Source organism: Tinamus guttatus, unplaced genomic scaffold (assembly GCF_059628265.1).
Source record: "Tinamus guttatus ecotype Peru unplaced genomic scaffold, ASM5962826v1 Tinamus_guttatus_pri_ptg000138l, whole genome shotgun sequence".
NCBI classification, from domain to species: domain Eukaryota; kingdom Metazoa; phylum Chordata; class Aves; order Tinamiformes; family Tinamidae; genus Tinamus; species Tinamus guttatus.
In genome coordinates this window covers 1,574,190-1,592,166 of record NW_028288672.1, presented here as the reverse complement: position 1 = coordinate 1,592,166, position 17,977 = coordinate 1,574,190, and the positions used below count along the sequence as shown (strand labels likewise).

General features: G+C 33.7%; 1 protein-coding gene across 4 annotated transcripts in view; it reads left to right on the top strand.

Moving 5' to 3' along the window:
* The window catches only part of BRD1 (bromodomain containing 1), a 63,957-nt gene that overhangs the window by 26,445 nt on the left and 19,535 nt on the right, over nt 1-17,977 (top strand). For 3 of the 4 annotated variants that reach the window (XM_088521877.1, XM_088521879.1, XM_088521880.1), the window contains exons 4-8: nt 2,623-2,754; nt 4,104-4,232; nt 5,066-5,378; nt 6,207-6,467; nt 9,563-10,051. In XM_088521877.1, the coding sequence (XP_088378003.1) occupies nt 2,623-2,754; nt 4,104-4,232; nt 5,066-5,378; nt 6,207-6,467; nt 9,563-10,051 (1,324 nt within the window). The remainder of the gene's footprint in view (nt 1-2,622; nt 2,755-4,103; nt 4,233-5,065; nt 5,379-6,206; nt 6,468-9,562; nt 10,052-17,977) is intronic. The other variant, XM_088521878.1, reaches the window with a different exon arrangement.

Sequence of the window (17,977 nt, the reverse complement as noted above, 5' to 3'; positions counted from 1 at the left end):
CAGTGAGACTGTTCAAAAACTGCTGTTTTGAAAAACAAAGTAGAACTGCTGGTAACTATGGTCATAACTGCATTAGAGTTTTCAGCAGGAACACTGCATTAGTTGCAGTCACAAAATGTCATTAGCTGACTGTCATACAAGGATCTTAAATAGAATTATAGTGATTAAAATTTGATCTTGATTCATGTGATTAATTTTGTTTGGCTTGAATTACAGACCCTGTGAAGGGCGAAACTATCCTCACATTTGCATGCAGCACAAGGAATAATTTGTTGGCACACAGTGGTACTACTCCTACCAGTATACAGTAGTAACATATTTTTCATGGTGGGAATTCAAGATGAATATTAGTTCTCAATAAATGCATATTCTGAGTGTAGAGTGTTATGCAGCTTCTATTTTTCTCTTGTTTTGTCAGCTGGAGGATTTGTTGCAGTAAGAAAGAAATTTGAAGAACTTCTATGGAGTTTAACAGAAGGAAGGACCTTTGCTTGTCAGAAAGCTTTACAGAACTAAAAACTTGGAAAGGGGGAAGTTTAAAAAGGAATTTTGTCTTAGCTTTTGTTAGATATTAGCCTGTGCTCTTTTCAGCTTTTTTGAAACTTTTTATTCTTAGTAAGGTATATGTTGTATGTCAGGTAATAGGTAAGTGTAAAAGGGATTAATCACAGCTGGTGTTGCCATATCTGCCAGTGTCACTTTACATAGCAGTAGCAAAAATCTGGGGGCTCTTGTTAGTCCACAAGCAGAAGTATCATTCAGGGTTTTGTTGTGCACACAGCAAAAGAGCAAAGGAATAGATGCTGTTGATACTTCAGGTCACATCTGCAGATTTAAACCAATGTGTCTGTGTTATAGAGTGGAATCAGGTGTTTGTGCAGTGGAAGTGCCTGCACTGGATCAAGAAGCTGATCCAACTACAAGAACAATGCTTTCAAAAAACTGAATACAAGTTGTTTCTTTGTTATGTTTTCTTTTTCTTTTATTTTTTTAAACTACAGCTGCATCTCCAGAATTAGCCAAATACTTAGGTCTCAAGTAAACCACCCCAGAACCTGGTATGAGAAAGTAACCTTTTCTTAGCTGCAATTAAGTTCTGTGTTCTGCCTTAAAACTAATTTGCTTTTGTTGGCTGAGCTTTCAGCAGGAGCAGTTGTTATGCAATTGCATAGGGCAAAAGAGCAGACAACATTGAGTGACTGCAAGCAAAGAGAGGACAAGACCTCTGCTTCGAGCAACAGCCAAAGTTTGTCTTTGGTCCTGAAAACCAGTAAAACCGTGAAAAAATATATATAGCTATAATATCAGGTAACAGGTTATTTTTCTGCATATGGGGTCTGTGCTCCAAAATGATGAGGTGTGTGAGGACAGGCATTAGTGGCAGTGCGGATTTTCAAGTTCAGTAAGTCCCTCAGAAGTCTAAGGAATAGAAACTCTCTATGCTAATAGTTGTTCTACTGTCAAAATTAACTCTGAAATACCACCCTTATCAATTAAATTATGTAAAAAGTACCTAACTTTGGGCCTAACTACTTAAAAGAAAGGGGACTGTCAATAGTCGCAGTAATTAGGAAAAAGAAATAAAATTTTATGCCTCCACTTTTTCAGTCTTTTTTCTTTTTTGAAAGAGGAACAAGATTTCTGTATTTTATACAGACAATTAGGGATTTTAGACTGTACTGCAGTAAGACATTTGAAGAAAACAAACTTCATAACTTCCATAGGTACTTATGTTTACAGTTTCAAAGTACATAAAGAAGTAAAATATTGTGTGGATCTGTTGAGTACTCATAAATATATTAGAAATTTTTAAACTACCAGTTCTTGCAACTTTATTTTTAGAACCTTCTGCCTGGAAAGCAGGAGAAAACTTTATTTAGAGGTTCTGTAATATTTCTAAATTTACTTCGGTTAGGAAATTATTTTGCTTGTAACAGTCTGTAGTGTAATCCTTTCCATTGTCCCCAAGCTTACCAACCGATCGTCTTTATTCCCCTGTCATCTACTATTAACAGCTTACAGATTTTGGATATGTTGATTTAAAATAAAAAAAAATGCTTATCTTAGTTGCTTGAAGTGGCTGTATTTACAGCCTTGATGGTGTCTTAACTTTTTCAGAAACTGTTTTTATTTTCTCTCCTCTTCTCCTTTTATTGGATAACTGATTTCACTTCCTGTCCTTAATTCATAGTCATCTTGTTACTCTGTTATGAGTGGTCCTGTCTGCTGTCTTGCTTTTCCCAGTTTCAGTTGGACGATTCTGAAGAAGCTAGTAGTGTTCTTGCTTTTTTGGATTTCAGTGTTAAAATATTTGATCTTATTTTGCAGCTTATTAGATTCCTAAATTGTTATTTGCTATATTAATTTTTCCTATGTCTATTGTCTTCATCATAGGATTGCTTTCTGGATTTACAGATGTTACTTTCAGCTACAGAACTTAGAAATTGAGGATGTCCTGACCCCATTTTCTGTTGCTGTTTTTGTTCTGCAGTGTGAAGCTTATGGCTGAGTGCTGTGACTGTAAAACAAGAGTTTCTCTTTTCCCATGAATAAGTTGTATAATTGTATAAAAAAAAATCAGTGTTTTCAATTTTTGTTAAAACTTTTTGATTATTTTCTTAGAGAGAAGATGATGAAGAAATGCAAGCCTTAAAAGACAAATTGAAGTACTGGCAAAGGCTGCGCCATGATCTTGAAAGAGCACGTTTGCTAATTGAACTTATACGTAAGCGTGAAAAATTAAAACGAGAACAGGTCAGTAGACTACTTTTTAAATTTGGTTAAATTTTTCTAAAACAAAAGATAATTTAAGTATTCTTGCACAAAAGTCTTGTGGTAAGAATTTGCCTTTGCATCTTTATTTAGGATCAGGAAGCACATGGGTACACGTGTGTACGCACACACATAGTTTAAAACAAAATTATTTAGTAGGCCTTTCAGTTAGGCTTGTGAAGAAGATGCATTTCTAACTGAAAAAAAATCTAATTGGTTCTGCCAGCAACTATACTGATTTTTTTTTGTGGCAAATAAGCAGCATTTAAATCATACAGCATTATTAAGTATTAATAGCTGGGAGAAGGGAAGTGAGGAATTGGTAAGGAAGACAACACTGTGTAAGAAACCTGTGAAAGCAACAAGTTTTGCCCTACTGTTAGTCATTAGCCAACCTTTGCTATACAGACAGCACTGAACTTCTGTCTTCTGTAGGCTGTACAACTCATTGTGAGATAATGATTGTCGGAAAATCTTGGATACGTTCATGTATCATTAGCTATAGGAAGATACCTATTTGTGTGTCTTTGTATGTCATTATGTATACTTTGCATATTATTATTAAATTGGCACACATATATGCACACATGCTTGTAAACACAGCATTAATGTATCATTGCTGTAACAAACCTGTTTCAATGCTGGTATCTTTTCAAATGTCCTGAAAATAAAGCTTTAAAGGAGTCTTAAAATAGTCAAAAGTAATGGCAATTCTAAAGGTAACCAAATATTTGAAAAAGCTGATTTTTTAAAATGATTTTTATTGGCATTTGCATGGAATGAACACTATCTTTTAAAACAACTTTTTTTGTTTGTTTTACTTGGCGTGTTAACATTGATCACTGTTGTAATTTCATTTACTATGTTTTGAACATAGTTCTACAACTACAACAACTTGATTTTAAGCAGGTTATCTTTAAATTTTTGCTCTTATTTTCACAGTTGGCTGTTTTATTACACAAGAATAGCTTTGCATGTGTTTTCTTTAAAAAAAAAAAACAGTTAAAAACTAGAACAAAAATCATCAAAAACCTGAATCTGAGTTTTGAAAAATTGTGAAGCTGGAGTTGAAGTTGAGTTTACAGCAAAGGGATGAGAGTGATTATTTAGGCATTAAGTGAAAATGTATGTAAGACCAATGCCAACTAATGATCTTGAAAGTAGCATAAACCCTAGAAGTGTTATTCTTGAAAATGAATTTTTCTTTTATATTTCAACTAAGGAACTCAGTGACTTAAATTCTGGTATCAAGTACCTTTCTCTTACTGCAGAACAACTCAGAACACTATCTTAATGAAAAGTACTTAACTGGGTAATTATTGCTTGTTTAGGTCAAGATTGAGCAAGTTGCTATGGAGCTTCAGCTTACTCCATTCACTGTACTTCTGCGGTCAGTTCTGGATCAGCTGCAGGAAAAGGATCCTGCTCGTATATTTGCTCAGCCAGTGAACCTTAAAGAGGTATGTCTTGAACTTGATGTTTCCAAAACGTTTCCTCATGTCTGGATGCGATTTGTTTCATTTAATAACAAGAAATAAATAATTGCACTGCAGAATTGGGAGTGGTGTTATATATTTATTTATTTGTATATTTATACTTAGATATAAAATGTAATAATATATATCTTCTCTCTGTATATATTTCTATTCTGGTAACTTAAACAGATTTTCATAGCAGTTAAGTCATGATCTATGTTCATATACCCAAATAATTTCCTTTGGGAAACATTAGCATGGAATGAAGTGAGCACATATTAACCTAAACCGCTTCATACAAAATTAAAAACTGCTAAAGGGTTTAGGGTTGTTCTTTTATGTTTGTTTCTTTTTTGTTTTACTTCTAACATACTGTTATTTGATAAAGCAAGTTTGAAGGGCTTCTTAGTAAAAAATTAAATGTGGATAGCATGCTTTAATTGGAGATAAATTCCCACTTCTTTTTATTTTAGAAATCAAATTATCTCAGGGCATATGTGTATAGATGTGTGTGCACACGCACACACACGCACACACACTCTTCCAGAATTCTAGAAATAAATATTCTGAACGTCTGTTGTTAGAGCTCAGGTTTATTATGAGATTCAGAATCATGTAATATGTAAGCTTCTGTTGAGGTGTAAATATGGGCAAGATCAAAATGTGCAATTTTAAGCTACATTGCTCAGCTCCTGATTTGAGGCGTTAGCAAATATGAGGGGAAAAAAAGAATTCGTTAATAACTAATGTTACTTTGTCTTTAATAAAATAATTTGAATACGGTTTTACATATTTTTGCTTTAAATATTTATTCAAAGGTTCCGGATTATTTGGATCATATTAAGCATCCTATGGATTTCTCCACAATGAGAAAACGGTTAGATGCTCAAGGCTATAAAAACCTCAGTGAGTTTGAAGAAGACTTCAATCTTATCGTAGATAACTGTATGAAATATAATGCAAAAGATACAATATTCTATAGAGCTGCAGTGCGGTTAAGAGATCAAGGAGGAGTTGTTCTCAGGCAAGCTAGGCGAGATGCTGAAGGGATCGGTTATAATAATGAAACTGGAATGCACTTACCTGAACGGCCTAAACTTGAGTCACCCCAGCCTTTCTCATGGGAAGAAGGTAAGATGTTTTCGGAATTTTTTTAACTTATGTTTTTCATTAAATACAGACTTTACATACCTTACACATGTTTAAAATTATGAACAAATCAAAATTTATTCACTTTTCTGATGAGAAATATATCTTTTCCTAATACAGGGTTTTTCTTTTGATGATTCAGTTGATTCTCTTCTACTGCTTCTATCAATAGAAAACAGTTCCTTCTATACTATATTTTTAACTTAGAATTAATTTAAAATTTAAATCTAAAAAATACATATGAAAATGGATTTTGAATTTTGAATGCTTTCTTTTCAATGGTTATATATGCCCATAAGTCATAGAACATGGCTGGTAGTGTGCATAAAAATAAGCACATACTTAAATTGCCTAATCAGTCAGGAATTTAATGCTTAATAATAGTTTTAGCTTTCTTCTTCAATTAAAAGAAATCAAGTTTGTAATATTGAGAATTAAAGTCTTAAAAACTCAGAATTTCAAGATATGTGCTAGTGAAGGAGAGATGACATGCTTTGTTTATGACTGTAATGTCACCTTGCTCTTTGAAAAGAAGCAAATTACATGTTAAGATGTCTTCATTCAGACCTAAAAATTCTTTGCTGCTCTACCTGGTTTTCTTAAACAGCACCCTGATGGTGAAGAATTCTAGTAATATCACATATTTCTTCGCTGGTGACAGTGAAGCTACTGCAGTCAAAGTAGCTTTTTGGCATTTTTTTTTAAATCCCAGAATGTGATTTATTTATTTATTTATTTATTTTCTTCTTGTTGGTATGGTTGTTAATAGTCTGGCAAAAATTAACACATTTGCATATATTTTGACTTCAGTGGATAGATTACTGAATCCTGCAAACAGAGTGCATATGTCCTTGGAAGAACAGCTGAGAGAGCTGTTAGAAAAGCTTGATCTCACCTGTGCAATGAAATCCAGTGGGTCAAGGAGCAAAAGAGCAAAGCTGTTAAAGAAAGAAATCAGCGTTATCCGCAACAAACTAAGTCAGCAACACAACCAAGCTCCTCAAATAGAATCAGGTATTGGAAGTTTTGAAGAAGAAAGTGCAGCATTAGAACAAGAAGGAGAAGAAGAAGGTAAGATTTTAAACTGTATTTCAGTACTACTGTGGACTTGTTCAATCAGGTGCTCTGATCATATTCTAGAATTTATTTAGTCACATATTTTTAAATGGCCATTTAATACTTGTTTACAGTTAATATTTTTTTTAAGACTCTCATTTTTTAACCAATATCCTTTCCATAAATGTCCTTTTAGTTTCCAAAATACTAAAAATAAATAAATAAAAAATTAAAATAGAAACAGTATCAGAATGGAAATGGATTTGGAAGTCTCAATGCTGTTTAGTACTTTGGAAATCCAAAATGAAGGAATGTGTACAGGGGTCATGTAAGTTTAAGTCAGTGGCACTGACTCCAGCTGTCCTACTGCCTTTGTTCGTTTTTTTTTTTTTTTTTTAATCTAATTAATTATAGGATTCACCAGACTTGATGTTTTATAATGAAGACCCCCATGTCTAACTGCCCTTCCCTGGTGCCCCTCTTGCTGCTCAAAATAGTGATCTCAGAGCGTTATCTTCCTAGTATTTCCCAACTAATTTTAATGAAAGCAACACACAAAAAAGAGCTGACTTCAGGTTACAGTTGAATGTTGTGTTGACTTTTTGCCTTGAAATCAGTTACTGATGTCTTTATTACTCCTCCTTAAATGACGCGTTATTGAAAGTTTGTTCCATGATCAGCATTTCATTCTCTCCTCTAAAAAGTTGTGTCATTACTTAATTTACTTGAGGAGGGGTAGAGTTGTGTCACATCTTGACTAACTGCATCAGATGAGGGAGGAAAAGATGGAAGGCAAAGTGGAAGCATAGTTTAAAAACAGTCGTTTGTATAGAGCAGCTTGACACTGTCAAAATTTTTGCAAGTTGAACTATATAAAACGCCTGTCTTCAGCAGCAGTTCATACAGCAGCAGCTGGATGTTTAATTCTTAGTGTGATTAAGAGAATCTGTATTTCAAAACTGTTAAGTTGCTTGAGATTTGAATGACACCTGATGAAGCATCTAACTTATCCGTTAAGTTTTTAGATGATAATTATTCTTAAAATGTTTCATGGTGCTTACAGTTTATTGGGAGGGAGGAAGTTTCCCCTGCCCAGCCCCCCTTTCTTCTCTTTCTTATTTCTTCTCCCTTCCTGTAATGGTGCCACTTAACACGTAGTTATTCAGGGACGTAATTTTTGGAAGATAATAAATATACTGCTTTTCTTGTTACTTTTAGCTTAACATTTTTATGACAGCCTTTTATTGCTAATAACCAGTAACTATTTTTTTTAGTTTGAAATACTTAATGCTTTTTACTGTATTATCTAGAGTCGATTGACATCATGGTTATAATTACAATCTAGTCAAGAACAGCAAACGTTAATTCAGATTTAGATTATGAAATGGAATGTGATTGGAAGAGAAAAGAAACAAACTGCTGTAAGAGAGAGAAAGAGTCAGTAGAAGCATCTGTTGAAAATGTGCATCCTTACATGAGCCAACTTTAGAATTGCTGTGAATTGCCCTTTGTAATTCTGTTTTGAATTTCTAATCATGTGACAAACTATCTTAAACTCCTATGGCATATGGTACCAAAATAACTCAGTGAACTTAGTCTTGTAGTGTCAAAATAGTTTTTAAGGGCTTTCTGTGCTTAAGTCTTTGTGAGAATGTTTGAAAAGACTTTTCTGAATCTTTGGAAATGATAATGAAAATTTATGTTAACCTAAAATCAGTTCAAAAGCACACGCCATTCTTAAGATTTTTTTTTAATGGTGCTTTAAATGTGCATATCTGCCTATGGATCTTATTCTTAAGGTATTGAAATATTATTTACCAATTCTAGTTCTTGTATACCTTGAAAGAATGTGAACACTGTCACACTATATTTTAACAGTGTATGTTATTAATATGAATTATTTCATACAGAAATTTTATACAGATGGAGCGGTCTTTTTGATATGCACAAGACATTGATATTAGAATATGCATTGTGGAGCCAAAATCAAAACAATTCCCTGATAATTTTAAATTCATGGTAGATACAGGACTTAAAAATTGTGTAACACTAAGAGTTTATTCAAGTGATAGAAAATTAACAAAAATTGTTTGACAGCATAAATGTTTGTTGGATACATTGTTCTTACACAACTACTGTAGAATAAGCATCATCTTTCTCCTAATTAACTCAAATCTTAAGAGTCTTCCTGTTAAAACTAGAAAGTTTTAATATCTGTGTACATTTGTGTATATAATTTTGGGTTAGAAAGTTATTTTACTTGTATTTGGGAATACTCTTGAGAGTAGAATGTTGTTTTTTGTTTTTCTCCATCACTTGGGATGCAAAGCTAAAATTAGCTTTCTAGGCTCCTAGTTACATCTCCATTACATTTTCCCAGCATGGAACTGTTGAAATTAACTGGGAAATGATTGTATAAAAGAAGGGGAATGAAGAAAAAATTGGTAGAGGGTGGTTTTTCTGACTTCTCCTGTCAAGTCTGCAACAGTCTATTTGCTAATAGTGGCTATTTTTTTTTTTTTGGTTAAATTAAACTGCCATCCACAATGCTATCCACAATTGTAAAGCAGCTTTGCAAAACGTGCATGTCTAAATTTTATAATTCACACTAAGTCAGTCTAATAGATCAGGTTAGAACTATAGCTTTTTAAAATGCTTACTTCATAAAATTTGCCTTAGGCAGGTAAGGTGAATATACAAGTTTGTAAAATGTAACATGTCAGACATCTGGCTCTAAAGGTGGTATAGCTACGTGTAACAGATAAATCCTACACCACCCCAATTTTTGGTTAAACAATCAAAAAAACAAACTTGTTAGATTTAGTTATGAAATTAACACTACTGCATGAGAGGTAAAAAGTATTTATCCAGGTGTAAATTGTTAACACACCAAATATAAACACCTACTTTTCATCCGTGTTACATTCCCGGTATAAAAGTAGGAACTACTAACTAGGACAGATTGTTGCTAGACCAGGTTTGTTTTTAAAATGTTATGCTTTGTTTCCAAACAACAGTTTATTTGGTGGGTGCACATTTATAGTGAGTTTTATAATAGACTTTCTAACTATGAGTTTTCAAAAATCACACTCTATTTATAATTTTTTCAGGAGATAAATCTCCCCCTAAACTTGAACCATCAGATGCATTACCTCTTCCTTCAAACTTGGAGACTAATTCAGAACCACCAACCCTCAAACCAGTAGAACTCAATCCAGAGCAGAGTAAGCTTTACAAAAGAGTAAAATTTGATAATGAATTATATAGCACTTCCATTCAGAAAGAAATAAATGGACACACTCCAGAACACTTACTTGACAGTAATCTCAATGAGTCGACTGTTTCTGCTGTAGCTGAGTCATCAACTGATGTAAACAGACGTACATCCATTCTCTTCTGCAAATCGAAAAGTATAAGCCCCCAAAAGTCTGCAAAGAACACTGAAACCCAGCCAACTTCTCCACAGCTAGGGACCAAAACCTTTTTGTCTGTAGTCCTTCCAAGGTTGGAGACACTTCTGCACCCAAGGAAAAGATCAAGGAGTGCATGTGGAGATACTGAGGTTGATGATGAGTCCCCTGTAAAGCGCCTGGACACAGGTAAATGTTACACAATTTATTTCAATGGATACATCTTGAAAGATAACATACCTGTTAATTTTTGATCTACATATAATTGTTAATTCTCGGTTCAGCAGGTTTTCCTTATAGCTGAATAAACATGTACAGCTATTTGATTACTGTAGGAAAATTACCAATTCATCGTTAAGTTGGCTCTTACAGTTGGACTTGGAGTAAACCGAGTTTTACCATTTCACAGATTTCATTTTAGTAGCTAGATCCTCAAGTTACCTTAGTGTGTGGTGTTTTGGTTGCGTTTTTTCAGTTGTTTTCCCTTTCCTCTGTTCCATCCTATAGAAAAGGTAAATGAGCTTCTCTTTTTGGAAATTTCCTGCTGAATTACAAAGCAACCTCATATATGGTACCAAAACTAGAAAACTCTGGAAGGGCATGGAAAAAATACATTCTCAGTGAATAACTTTATTTTGCTGTAATATGACTGTGTGCATATTCCGAGATTGTACAACAGATGGTGTGTATGTACCAGTGTATAACACATTATATGGCAGTGTTAAAATCCCAAAGTGTAATGATGTTTCCTCTCTTTCTCAAGTCTGTGAACTTGCTTATTTAAAGTTGAAGGATCTAAATACAAGATGATGATCTTAATGAGGCTTAAAAGAAAGCTGATTTTGATATTGCAGTACAGTTGAGAAACTAACTACACCTTTTCTTCACAAACCGTAGTTCTATTTGGAGAAACTGAATGAAACACTATTTCAGGAAGAATAGCGACATCAGGAAATTTCTAAAGTGCATTTCCCTGTTGTTTTTCATGATGTTACAACTTCTATTACTTTTTAAATAAGCATTGTGTTTCCTTGTGTTGGTAACATGTCTGCTGGTACAAATACAGCATGTAATTTTTATGCTGTTGAATGAAAGCCATAAAAATTTAATTACAAAATTATTTATTTTGAAGATGTGTTCTGAAATGTGTGGGGGGAGCTTTTTTGTTTTTTGAGGAGGAGAAGAGAGAGGGAAGTATTCTTGTCCATCTATTTCCCGCACTCCCATTCTGGATTCTCGTTTGAGAAAGGGTAGAAAAAACCCATATATCTGATCTGATAAATTAAGAAGACACATGTTCTTAGCAGGAATAATAAGAATGTTTTTAATGAAAAAATTGCCTAATTCTTAAATAAATCAATAAATCAGAATTCTGTTCCTTCTCTCCTTGTGGTGTATATGTATGTGAGACATAAGCTTTGATTATCTTTTTTAATGCATAATCTTTCCTAGATTTAATGCATTTCTCATTTCAGAATATTTATACATATCACATAAAAAGAAAAAAAAAACAATGCTAGAAGAAATTATTTTGTTGCTAAAATTATTAGTGTAGCCTTTTATTGAAACTCATGAAAATTACGCATGGAAATAAACTATAAATAGTTCTAATACATAGGAGCATGTGTGTTGTCTAGTGTTTTGTTTCACTTTAGAAGAGACTATATCTGACTATAAACTGAATTTATACAGAAGTTTGAATCTTTCACTTTTTCTCTTTTTTTTATAAGTATGTATATAAAATATGTGTTCATTAAATCTTATTTCTTTTTATGTTTGCAATCAAAAATTTTGCTTTCATATTGAGAACTTTATGCATTATTTTCAAATTTGTGGCATCATATTATTTTCAGCATTTTATTATTATTAGCTATATTGAGCTATGGTTTGGCAGGAATTAGTTCTGTCTGCACAAACCCCAAATGCTTTGCAAGATGTAAACCCCACTGAGTTATTGTAGTTTTATTTATGCAAACTGTGGTGGATTCATGCAAAGATGAGATGATCTATAGAGTAAACATTCTTCTTTCCCTTTCCCTATTTAGGTGTTTATCACAAAATTGTAATTTCATGATACTGTATTATCCCTCCCCTTATTCAGTCTTCTGAAAATATACCCTTTTAATGTAACTTTTAATGTTACTCTTAAGAAAGAAGTTCAAAAGAAGACTCAAACTTACCTAATCTAGCTCAGTAAAGCCATGCTTACTTCGTCTAATGTTTCATTGTTCTTACTACCTTACTGCCTTTTATCCTGCCCTTTTGAATTACTTACAAGGTGAGTAGTGTTGCTGACTTAGTATCCAAAAGACAGAGGAAGGATCTCATAGACTTTCCTTGCATTTTGTTTTTGTCATTGAAAACCTGTGTGCTTTTCATCAGGTTAAGAACTTAAAATTAATTGGTGCAGTTGTTAGAGGAAAATAAAGATGATCAATGGCTAGAAGACAGATTTTTGGTGACCATTAAGTATGGTGTGCCTTTTGAGTATTTTGGAAATTTGCTCTGAGTCTAATTTACCATTTTATATTTTTCCTTTTTTTAATCAATTACCTTTTAGCCTTTTACAAGTCTGAGAAATAAATTCTGTTACTGTTAGTACTCTGTATTCTAGGCCGAACTGAAGTATTTAGAATTTGCTCTCATAACCGAGTTATGTTCAGTTATCATAAAATTAGAATCACAAATGTTTATTAATGCATTACAGTACACTCCTTTTTTCCTTATTACTTGGCTAAGGAACAGTAATGAAAAACATCACTGGAAGGTACTATTTGCTCAGTATTATTCTTGCTACCAACTGCATAGTTTTCCTCAGGACACTGAAAGAGATGTCAACAAATACCTAAACCATGGATCACTAAATTATAGCATTTAACACAGTAAAAAAAAAAAAAAAACTCTCTTCAGTGTCTAAATTTATTATTTACTAACATGTACTTTGCATATGAGTATAAGTATATGACAAATCTAATTATATCTTGTTAATACAGTTAATAAAAGTTGATCTGATTTTGTTTCAGTCCTCATACCGTAAAGTGTTTGATGGCACTTAAAGCTGGCATGCAGGCTGCCTATATATGAATTCCACTTAGAGCCGATATAGTATCGTATTGTAAAGATGACTGCTTTTGTTCAATTTTATTTGGTGTCATAAGGATAGAGATTCTGTTTTGGGTAAGACTAAATATGGGTTATTTCCTCTGTTCTTCAACATTTGATTTATAATAAGTCTCTGAGTCTCTCTGGAGCAAAGGCCAATCAGATTAACAGTTGAATGGACTTCTCCCTAAATGGGAGAACAAGTATAATATGTATATTTAAGAACATAACACATGTCCTCTGTGTAAATCACAGCTTAAATTAGTCATCTCAATTAAAAAAATAAATAGTCAAAATCACTGAAGTCCTCTTAGTATGGACAAGAATAATAGTGTATGTCCACTTTCATAAGTAAAATCCAATAATTTGATGAAATGAACTGACAGAGTCCTCATACTTTGGATTAAGCTGCTCTTTTTGTTTTATATTTTTTAGATACATACTGATTAGTGAAGGCCAAAATTGTCAACTGCATTTCTCCGGGAAGTTTGAAAACATAAACATTTAAAAATGGTTTTGCAAACTGAAATGAAGCATTGGAGTTTGTGAGTGCTTGAGATGAGTTGTCCCCTGGTTGTTAAATGAGTCAGCATAGAGATACGCGGCCTACAGCAGCTCAGCTGCTTATAGGCACCCAAGGTGCAGGAAAGGTGCCAGTTTTGAGGGGAATGCTATCAAAATTTCCCAGAGAGTGGGGACTTAAGTATTTTTTTATAATTTTTGACACAGTTTTGATTGTATTTTGACCTCAAAACAGGGCTTTTTGGTGGGAATGCTGTCTTGAAAAGCACTATCTTTAGAGGGTTGTTTTAAAAAGCTAATTCTTAACACCCAAATTGCAAATGCCATTTTTTTCTATTGTCAGTATAACTGAATGCTTTTGTAATAGTAAAATGTTGCCAGATAACCCTTCATTTTTTCTTGGTGCTGTAAGAATTGTGGACTTTTTTATAAAATTTTGTATTTCATTTTCTTGTACTGCGTAGCATGCTTTTCTGGGGGCCACTTTTGACTTTCTAAAAAACAGAATATTGTGTTCTGTGATTCATCTGTGGCAGTTAATACTAAACCTTTTTTTGCATGGTGCAGATAATGATCAGAGAATTAATCTGCTGTGTTTTTTTCTGAAGGCGTATTTAAAGAGGAAAAAAAAATAGTGAAATTGGAGATCCACATTATGCTTATGAATTAGGGACACACTTGCCTTGATGTTGGGGCTGAGTACAGACAATACAGCTTCAAACTCCCTATAAACTCCCCTATACTAAAGTCACTCATGTCAGGTACATATGAAGTACCAGAGCTGATCAGATTATCATCGTATTTGACCTGTTTAGATTTGCTTAAAGGTGTTTGTTTTTTTTATGTTTTTTTTTTTGTGTGTGTGTGTGCGTGTGTAGTGTTTTTTTTTTTGATGTGTGTGTGTGTTTAGTTTTTTGTTGTTATTGTTGTTTTTTTCCTCCTCCCAAGAGTTGGATCATGATAATCAAGTGATTCTTAAGTCCCTCAGTAACTTTAGGCACTGAGCTGGAAGGTCGAAAATGCAGTCATTGCGGGATTCCTTCCTCTAAAGTCTGCAGGGGGATAGTTCCCTCAGTATGATCGACTATGAGATGAATGTCTCATGAAATTGGAATTTTTTTCCTAGATGGGAACAGATATTGTAGTTGCATGCACAGAGAGATATCTGTAAGATCCAAGAGAGATTATGGATCGCAGTATTGTCATTCTAGTATTTCAAACTCGGGATTACTCCTGAAGTCAGCCAGTGAATTGTTTTGATTTCATTCTTTTCCTATACAGTGTTTTATATTCGCCTGAGGTATATTAAAAAGAGAAAAAAGAGGGGGAGGCAGGGAAGAGACTAAATCATAAATGTTGCCTTTTTCTCAGATACAGTTTGATTACAGTAACCCAGAAGTCTATTCTCACATCTAATTTGCAAAGATCTGTGTTACAATTTCAGTAGTTATCGGCTATATATATGTTATATAGGTATTATATATATATATATTTTAAAATGCACTTAAAAAGTAAACACGGATGTTTTAGATTGCTTTTTAACACCTATCCGTTTTTACTCTGGTATCAGCAAACTAGGGTTAATAGGGTTAGAGTTAATATTTTAGGGTTAGTATTTTTCAGAGGGCTGCGTTGCGAACAAGAGAATTCCAGGTAGAGCAAAACTAGTCTAGGATTTGTACTGGCCTCTTGCTGTCCCTGGAGCAGTTCCTGGGCCTAGGAAAAGGACTGATGAGTATTTACTTAGCAGAGAGTTTTCAGCTGCAGAGCTGTGAACTGACAGCCCGATATCCTGCCGATTTTCCCTTGTAGTGATGCAAGTGCAACATACTTTCTGCTTCAATGTCACTATAAAATAATAGTGTTTCTTTTTGTATCCTACAATATATATTTAGACCACTGCTATATTCAAATACAGATGAGAGCCCCAATATAAAATATATAAATACCTCATAGGTTAAAAATACCCTTTAATTTTCCTACTATGTAGCTCTTGGATACAGATTGAAATGTGTTGTTTTTTTAAATAATTCGTTTTGCTTGAAATTTAATTCATGCCTTCCACCCAAAATAAATAAAATCTCATATTTTTATTATTTATTTGTTTATTTACTTGAGTTAATTTTGTGCAAAGCCTAGTTCCATGAATAGCTGTATTAGTATAGATGGTGGAGACAAACTCTGGCCTAACTTTAGAAGACTCCACACATATTAGAAAGCCAAGTGTGGGAAGAAAAAAGAAGGTTATAAAGAAATACATGTTATTTATAATATTTATACTCTTTTTATATATAAAAAGACACCTTTGTCACCTTGATATTTATTATAGCAGAAACCTAGCTTTTGGTTGTTATTGTTTACTAGCTAAATATATAAATATATATATAGAGAGAGTGTTCACTTTTAACTCACAGATCTTCTACTGCCTCTATGGCAGTTTTTCAGGTAACGTCTCATTAATGGTAATAAAAACCGCACTAGAGTAACAACGTGATAAACTTCATATCAGGAGTGTACCTTTTGGGTCATGAACTGTTCAATTTACAATGAATACTCCTGTCGGTTCCCTTTTGGAGAGGGGCTCAGCTCTCCACAATTTCTCCTTGTTGTGTTCACAGAATGGTTGAGGTTGAAGGGACCAGGTTGAAGGGCTGAAAGATCAACTAGTCCAATCCCCCTGCTCCAGCAGGGACACCTAGAGCACGTGGCACAGGGTGGCATCCAGGCAGCTTTTGAAGATCTCCAGAGAAGGAGACTCCACAACCTCCTTGGGCAGCCTGTTCCAGGGCTCTGTCACCCTCACAGTGAAGTTCTTCCTCACATGGAGATGGGACCACCTGTGCTTTAATTTATACCCAATACCCCTTGTCCTATCACTGGCCACCACCAAGAAGAGTTTGACCCCATCCTCCGTACATTTTCCCCTCAGGGGTTTGTATATATTGATCAGATTCCAGAAAGAGTAACGTACATTTTTTCTTGGTTAATGTATGCCACACACAAATGGGTAACCTGGTTATCTGTTCCCATTGGTCATTTTCTTGGGAGGGAGGAGATGAACTTAATCTTTTCTTTTTTTTCTTTTTTTGTCTTCTCTCTCTCTCCAAGTGAGACAGAAGATCTGTATAGAAGCTTGTAAGAAAAGCTGTGTTTAAAACAATTGTACTTGCATTATAAATCAAATACCTCTTTCTTAATTAAACAGCAAGTTTTTGCAGCTGCTTCTCCCTTCCACAAACCCCTCACCTCCGAAAAAAGGACCCTGTACCATTTAAGCATAGAACTATTCTCAGAAGATGAAATACTGTCTGTTCATGTTTCTGTATATTGGAAAGCATAAGCCGTGTTGTTACCAATAAGAAGGTTTTGGTGAGTTTTGCTCCTTGGAGTAAATGGAATCTTGAAATCTGGCTTTCACAGGACATAATGTCTTGAAAAGCATTGCGACTATAGCAAGGTGAACAACTTTATTTTGGGCTGCTGCATTAGTATTGTACCTTCTTGCAATTATCACTGTTTATAGCTCAAAAAAAAAAGTCTTTCTGTATTGTGATCAGTGGGGAAAAAATACTAATCCTTCATTTATAATATAGTTGTTGTTCTGTTGTTCTTGTTGTTCTGACAGAGTAAATTTTTCAAAAATCAGGAGTTCCTTACTGGTTTATAAGCCTTTGTTACATAATCTCTCTGTTTCTGTATTTTCCTTTTTTTTTTTTTTTTTTTTTTTTTCCTCCACTAAACCAAGAATCTTCCATATTCATTTAGAAAAGGGCATCCTGCCATTCTGGAGTGCTGGACTTAATTGCTTTACAAAAACAGAGCTTGAAAATGCTTTTTACAGAGTTGGAGGAGAGATTGATTAAAGTTTCTGCCAAGGCAGTACTGTAAGCAAAATTAAGAATTTGAAGAAAAGGTAATTAATATTCCAAAGATTCCTCTCTGGGAAGGAAAATTTGCCATGAAATACTCTGTGGTAGTCACACAGCATATTGTCAAAAATGTTTGAGTTGTGCTTTTCATGCTATGAAAAAATTCAGTGATTACTTTTACAAAAACTGGAACTGTATTTTTTTTCCTTGAGTGTTTGTAATGTTCTCTAATTATAATGTTGATGCAGTGAGAGCTAATGACACTGTCTAAATAACACTAATATCTACAGTTGATAGAGTAGGAAATGACATTTAAATGAATCCTTTAAATTTAGGGATATTGTTTAACATACAGAGGGCAGTTACTATTTTGTCATGTGTTCTTGACTTATCAACTTAATGTCTTTTTACAGGGAACTGTATTCTTCAATTTATCCTCAAAGTGAAATCTATTCTGCCATATTTTTTTTTGCTAGAACACAAAGGGAGCTGTTGTAATAAAACAATATTTAAGAAAAAAAAGTAAAAGCAGCAATTTGTTAGAAAGTACACCTTGTGTCTTTAAAGAATTACATTCAAGAAAATTTTACATGTTTTATAAACTGGGCAGGAAACGTAATCA